General features: G+C 37.3%; 1 protein-coding gene across 1 annotated transcript; it reads left to right on the top strand.

Annotated features, from left to right (window-relative positions):
• The first annotated feature begins 1228 nt into the window (after nt 1-1228).
• GPR85 (G protein-coupled receptor 85) lies at nt 1229-5068 on the top strand. The gene has a single exon (XM_031061387.1). The coding sequence runs from the start codon at nt 1431-1433 to the stop codon at nt 2541-2543; it is 1113 nt and encodes a 370-aa protein (XP_030917247.1). The 5' UTR covers nt 1229-1430; the 3' UTR covers nt 2544-5068.
• Nucleotides 5069-7164: the final 2096 nt, after the last annotated feature.

Raw genomic sequence — 7164 nt, 5'->3', positions numbered from 1 at the left:
CGGGGCTGGCGGGAGGGGGAGGGGGAGCCTCATTTCATGGTTTTAAAACGATGCCATGATCTGATCAGCCTCTGTTTACACAGCAGCAATCAGGCTCTTTTGTGGACGGTAAGAATGGAAGGATTTTGCTGGGATTCAGTGGGAATATCCTTTGTACACCCGAGGTGGCATAGGAAACACTTCGTGTGAATAACGAAGGAGCCTGATCATGCCTGCTGAGGCTCCTGTCCCTGGCTCTGGAGGGAGAAAAAAGAAAAACAAAACAAAACCGAAAAAAAAAAAATAAAAGCAGCAACAGACAGCTCTTTATTATATTTTATCGCATGAAATGTGTTCCGGTACGATTCACTAGGAGGATTAATGGGAATCACGGAGCCGAAATTAGCAAAAAAAAAAAAAAAAGAAAAGAAAAGAAAAACAACCAAAAAAAAACCCCCAACAATTTATATGTTTATTTAAGCATAACCAAAACTAGCTCTCCCAAAAGGATGGGCATTATATCTTGGCTGTGCTGCCTATTTTTGCTCAGTATTTACACTGACCGTTGCTTATTATGAATTATGTCGAGGCTTTAACGATTTGCATTAAAGCACGGGGGAAGGGGGGGGGAGGCCGGGGGGGACGACACCCTAAAGCATACTGCTATCGACTGTCTAGATACCTGTTTATCGAAAAGGCTAAACGATAAAATTATTGTTTATAGCAGGAAGGGAGGGGGATAGTGAATACTGTTTCTCTTACAAAATGCATAAACTAACACTGTGTGATTAATGTGCTTTGGTGACTTGGGTTAAAAAACATAAATTCTGCAGGGTTTCTTTGGGTGTGATCCATATCAACACAGCAGTTGCCTCTTAAAACATTGACAAATACTGTAGCCATAAAATAAATGTAGGTAATGTCAAAATATCAGCAGTCTTTGGGGATTCTTTAAAAAAGATGTCAGTGATTAACTCTTGGGCTTGCAAACTGGGAATTTTTTGATTCATAAAATCTCTGAGGCTTTAACTGTGAAATTATATGTGCTACCAAATATAAGGGGCACTGGTCAGTCATGAAACTGTAACAAATCTGCCAATAGTCAATTATACTAAATAGTCAGTAAAAAAACCCAAAAGCCTCACGTTTTTTAAAAACAAACAATAGTAGTCAAATTTACAACTTCATTTGGTTCTCCATAAATTAACATCTTTGCTAGCACTTTCTGACATCATTTTGTGTTAACTTAAGAACTGATAGCTTGATTTTTTTTCAGATATTTTGATGGCATGACAAATCAGAAAGAAGAGGATGTACTGTATGACTAGACACAAGATCAGTTCTGTTTGTGGATTACATTTTCAGTAAGATGTATGGATCTATTTTTTCCTTGTTCTTAAATATAGATCATGAGACTTGACTGAGGCAATATACATATCATCCATCCATCTATGGCGAACTACAGCCATGCAGCTGACAACATTTTGCAAAATCTCTCTCCTTTAACAGCTTTTCTGAAACTGACTTCCCTGGGTTTCATAATAGGAGTCAGTGTGGTGGGTAACCTTCTGATCTCCATTTTGCTAGTCAAAGATAAGACCTTGCATAGAGCTCCTTACTACTTCCTGTTGGATCTTTGCTGCTCAGATATCCTCAGATCTGCAATTTGTTTCCCTTTTGTTTTCACCTCGGTAAAAAATGGCTCGACGTGGACGTATGGGACTCTTACTTGCAAAGTGATTGCCTTTTTGGGGGTTTTGTCCTGCTTTCACACTGCTTTCATGTTATTCTGCATAAGCGTCACGAGATACTTAGCTATTGCCCACCACCGTTTTTATACGAAGAGACTGACCTTCTGGACTTGTTTGGCTGTTATCTGTATGGTGTGGACTCTCTCTGTAGCCATGGCTTTCCCCCCAGTTTTAGATGTGGGCACCTACTCATTCATTAGGGAGGAAGACCAATGCACTTTCCAGCATCGTTCCTTCAGGGCTAATGATTCATTGGGATTTATGCTTCTTCTTGCCCTTATCCTCCTAGCCACACAGCTTGTCTACCTCAAGCTGATATTTTTTGTTCACGATCGCAGGAAAATGAAGCCAGTCCAGTTTGTTGCAGCAGTGAGCCAGAACTGGACTTTCCATGGTCCTGGAGCGAGCGGTCAAGCAGCTGCTAATTGGCTGGCTGGATTCGGAAGGGGTCCCACGCCTCCAACCTTGCTGGGAATCAGGCAGAACGCCAACACCACAGGCAGGAGGAGGCTACTGGTTTTAGACGAATTCAAAATGGAGAAGAGAATCAGCAGAATGTTCTACATCATGACATTCCTCTTTCTGACCTTGTGGGGTCCCTATTTGGTAGCCTGTTACTGGAGAGTTTTTGCGAGAGGGCCTGTAGTACCTGGGGGATTTCTAACGGCCGCTGTCTGGATGAGTTTTGCCCAAGCTGGAATCAATCCTTTTGTCTGCATTTTCTCCAACAGGGAGCTGAGGCGCTGTTTCAGCACAACCCTTCTTTACTGCAGAAAATCCAGGTTACCAAGGGAACCTTACTGTGTTATATGAGGGAGCATCTGTAAATCTTTAGCCTTGTGAAACACTACCATTCTCTGCTAAGCAATTGTGGCCTGTAGCCATGTCTTGAGGAGAAAATCAAGAATGGGACGTCAGCAGCTGTAAGGATTTGGGCAACATTCTGCAGTCTCTGCAATAGCTCACCTCTAATCCTGTTTTAAACCTAAACATGTTCCTGCTGACCACTGCTGAAGGTTTGTAATTAAGAACAAAGGACTGAACTACTGCCCTGAATTCCTTTATGTGGTTGAAATCTAGATTATGAAAGTAGCAGGTGCTAAGTATCAGTGCTAAATGCTGTGTATATCACTACATAAAATAAGAACATCAAAAAGATTAGCATTGGACATCTTAATAAATTAAGTTGATATGAGGTTAATGTGTTGATAAAACTAATTTTAGACATCTGAAGACCTTTAAAACATTTCATACAATTATTATTTTGCAAAGACTGAAAACTGGGGACTCAAGTACTGTAACTGATTAAAGATGTGCCATGCATTATTGGATTATCACACTTACAAATCTGTTTGCCTTGTGAGTAAGTTTTGGGGAGCATTCCAAAGCAGTATTTTTGTTCGATTTTGACTTTAATTTTTTTTTCTCCAAATATATTACTCTTTCTAATTGCCATTTTCCTTAACAGTGAAATTACTAACATTTAACTGTATTCTGTGTTTTTTGCTGATTTGGTATAAAGTTTAATAGACTCTTATTTATATTTTTTAAAAAGCTAGATATCAGTCTGTTAGGCAACGTTAATGATAATATCCAGTCATAATTGAACAGTTATAATTATACAGAATAAACACATGTTGCCTTAAAGGGTTATCTAGTATCTTCCATTTTGTTTAGCATTGAAACAAATAAGCAAGGAAAATTGAATCAGTAACTCTGGTCAGTCATTTGGGAGTGCATGAAAGATCACTTAGTCCTCTTTTTTCCTTTTTACTCCAATGGTTCCCAAAATCAATATGCACATCACTGGGATTATATGATTTTTTTCTAGGTGTGCCGCCCTTTCTAGTTTGTTCTGAGAAACACAGGCAGTTGATGTATGTTTATATTTTAAGACAGCTGTCATGGGGAGACCGCAGCCTTAGTATGATATCTTGCACAATTTGTGAAGCATTTATTCTACTGAAGGCACAGTCTTGTTTATATTTTCTGCACATTTTGGTGTATTGGTTGTTTTAAATTATTTAAGTTTTAACTTGTGAAAGCATATACTATGATTTCTTAGTATTTTAGAAATACATTAGAGTCTGTGAGTCTTTCCTTCTTTAAGATACAGATGTGTGGATTTCAATATAAAGTTGCATTTGCCAAAATTTACCTGTGTAGCTTGTTAATTTTCTTGGAATAAAATTTTACATTTTTCCAGTTATACAATTAACCTTTTTTATTTTGTCTAGTGAGCTAGCATGAAGTACTGAGAATGTAGCCATTATGAATTATTATCCTTTGCAGTCACTGTATTCCCAAACTGTAAATGCATGAATGATGGGGACCACAGGATTGATAAATGATATTATCTGCAGTAGCACTACTGTGTAGTTTATCATAATTACCCATCTATCTGTTCTAATATGTCAGTTATATTTGAAGTTACAACACAGTATTTCACATTAACTTCACAGTTTAATTTTGGAAAATGTGTATAACTGAAGCACAAAATCATGAGTTGATCAGTCATAAAGAACACAGATTTTTCTTAATTTTGGGAGAGACTAGAGGTCTGAATTCAGTATTGGTATATCTTGTCCTTTATTGCAGTTTTATGACCAGAAAGTTAACGTATGCATACACAAGTAGCAGTCAATAATGGAAATGCTTAAATTTGTGTGATAACATTATATAACATATGCAACAATTCAGACAGTTGTGTCTATATGTGATCAGACAACTTGATCAAAGATTTGGTGAGCAATCTGTTTGACCTCACTTACACTTTTATACTGAGGTTGATTGGTGAGAGGCATGGCTTTATATACTGTGTTTAAACAGAAAAAATGCTAAAATAATGAGTCCTCATCAGTGTAGGAATGTTTCAGAACATAATTCGAAATGGGACCAATAAACTTCTACCAAAAGGACATTTTTATTACACTGGAAAAGGCTTTGAAATTAAGGTAGTTAAGCAATTGTCAAAGATAGAAGGAGTGAATAAAAACTGAATCATATGTTGAGAAAAATTCTGAAAGTCATCCCACTTAAGTTTATTAAAAGGTTGATTGGCAATAACTTCAGTCTAATTTCTTTAAAATAGTAACCTTTACAAGGAACATTGATATTACATATTGTAATAAAGAAGTACATATAAATAAAGTTGTAAATAGTATATAGTTGTAGAAGTAGTCAGTTCTGAGGATTAGCCAGAAAATTTTCAACTATGAAATTTCAAAAGCTGCAAATCTGGGGCCTGACCTAACTCTTAATAAAGTTAGTTGGTGTTTTCCCATTAACTTCATTTGGAGCAGAAGCGGGCCCTAGCATTTCTATAGTACTATACTTCTGAAATACTAAGAAGGCTGTATTTACTATGCAGTGGGAAAGAAAAAAAAATTAAATTATTTCCCTGGAACTTTTGCAAGGAGCAACTGATGTAAATTAAAATAATAAACAGTAAACAAATCTGAAAGCAAATATTTTGATAAATGTTTTTCTTTTGATATGAATATAATTCCTTTGGCTATATAACAATACTGTATTGCTACCTGTGAAAGGGCAGGTAGTTTTTATTAAGTGGATTTATAAGAATTGTGCCAGTAAGAAATCTTGTGACAGAAGTATTTAGTTTGATTTTTCTCCAGTGTTGAGAGGACAAGGGGATGTTCAGTGAAATTAAAATCCAACATATAAAGTAGCATTTTATGGAATGTTATTACTCAGTGGATATCGGATGATTACACACTGATACAGGATGTCAAGTAGTTTAGAGAGATTCTTCAAAGAACTGAATGTATACATGAATTAAAGCAGTGCTTGCACTTTTTGCCATCAGTGTCATTTTGATCCTAGTCAGCATATCAAAACTAATGTATTAAGGTATAAATTCAAAGGAGCAAGAAGGTTCATTCCAATTCAGTTCACTGTTGTGTCACAGTATGAAGAGTCTTTTGCTTTCATTTTAGTACAGGAGTCTAGCTATTGCCAAAGCTAGAATACAGGGCTAGTAGATTAGTCCTTTCTTTTCAGAATAGCAAAGAATATCACAATATTTTATATCTGCATTGGTCTTTAATGTTCATGGATAATGTTAAGTCAATAGTTTAAATTTTCTGATGAGAGAGGAGAAAAAAAACCCCAGACTCCCTGAAAGAAAGGCTTTCTACCCCTGTTCCTTTCCTGGCCTCTGTTGCCCCACAGCCCTTTGGCAGCCTCTTCATGAATCCTTCTACAGGATCAAATGTTTTGTATTTCTCCTGCTCCTTGAGACGTGTCTCAGCCCCTCCTCCTCCCCAGCAGATAAGCTCCTGCAGCAGCTTCCCAGGGTTTGTCAGTGTCTGGGTTCCCTCCCTGAGGATGGAGAGGCACTGCCAGTTCCTTCCAGGTGCCTTTGTGGCTCATGGCTCTCAGGCCTCTTGGCTGGCACGCTGACTATCTCTGTCCTTTGGCTTTGCTCATGAAGTAGATGCTGTTTATGTTATGCAAACAAAAATGGGAATGGGGAGGGGGCAGCAGGAAACAATTTTCCCTCTCACAAGTTTTTCACAAGGAAACCACTGTTTTTGTTGCATTGCCCAAGAGCACATTGTATTTTAAAAGCATAATTGGTGTTAATTACCCTCTAAATGGATAAAATGTACAGTTAGCCAATTAAGTCAAGGTTTTTGGTACAGCTAAAAAGTCTTATTATAAAATGGCTTTTTGTCAGTCTCTAGACCTTGGAGGCAGAGGAGTCCACTCTGCCTGCTTTTAAGTGCATTGTGTTTGTTCACTTGTTTTGCTTTTGCTTTGACTTTCAAGCATCTCAACATTTTCTTTATATTAATAGGAATCCAGTAATGGAGCAGGTTTTTATCACTCCTGGGTTTAAAAAAATAATATTAAAGGGAACTCTGATGATTTTTGTGGTGAGTTACGGAGGTATTTTGGCAAGTAGTTGGTTTTTAGCAAATGTTAAATAAACCTGTGGGCTCCTGCATAGTTGCACAGTCAGTTCTTAATTATTGAAACTAGCAATGAAATAGACTAACCCACATAAAGCTAACACCCAGGTCATACAAAGCATGTCCACATTAGATAAGAACTTCCTATGTGTATTACATTTATCAAGGAATGGAGTTAAACTCAAGTAAAAGTGAGATCAGAAATCCAAAGAAGAATGGTGGGTGTTTTTCCTTTTTTTTCTGCTTTGTTTTAGCACAGCACTGCTAATCTGCAACCTGGGTTACACACCCACATACAACTGAGAGTTGCCTGTACAATTCTGCATAGCACATAGGCAACTTCCTTCTAGTTTATATTCATTGAGACCTCTATGAGTGCACACTCAGAGAAAAGAGAAGGCTCAGTCTGAGATACTGCTCTTCAAAATTGAAATTCAATAGAACTTCTCTGCTTTTGTATACTTCAGTGATTTTGAGTGTGAAGAAATCAGTGACTTAAG

Source organism: Geospiza fortis, unplaced genomic scaffold (genome assembly GCF_000277835.1).
Source record: "Geospiza fortis unplaced genomic scaffold, GeoFor_1.0 scaffold429, whole genome shotgun sequence".
In the NCBI taxonomy this organism is placed as follows: Eukaryota; Metazoa; Chordata; class Aves; order Passeriformes; family Thraupidae; genus Geospiza; species Geospiza fortis.
This window is presented reverse-complemented; position numbering and strand designations above follow the sequence as displayed.

Excerpts from the sequence above, each read along its gene's own strand:
- GPR85 (XM_031061387.1), top strand. The coding sequence starts at position 1,431 with ATGGCGAACTACAGCCATGCAGCTGACAACATTTTGCAAAATCTCTCT.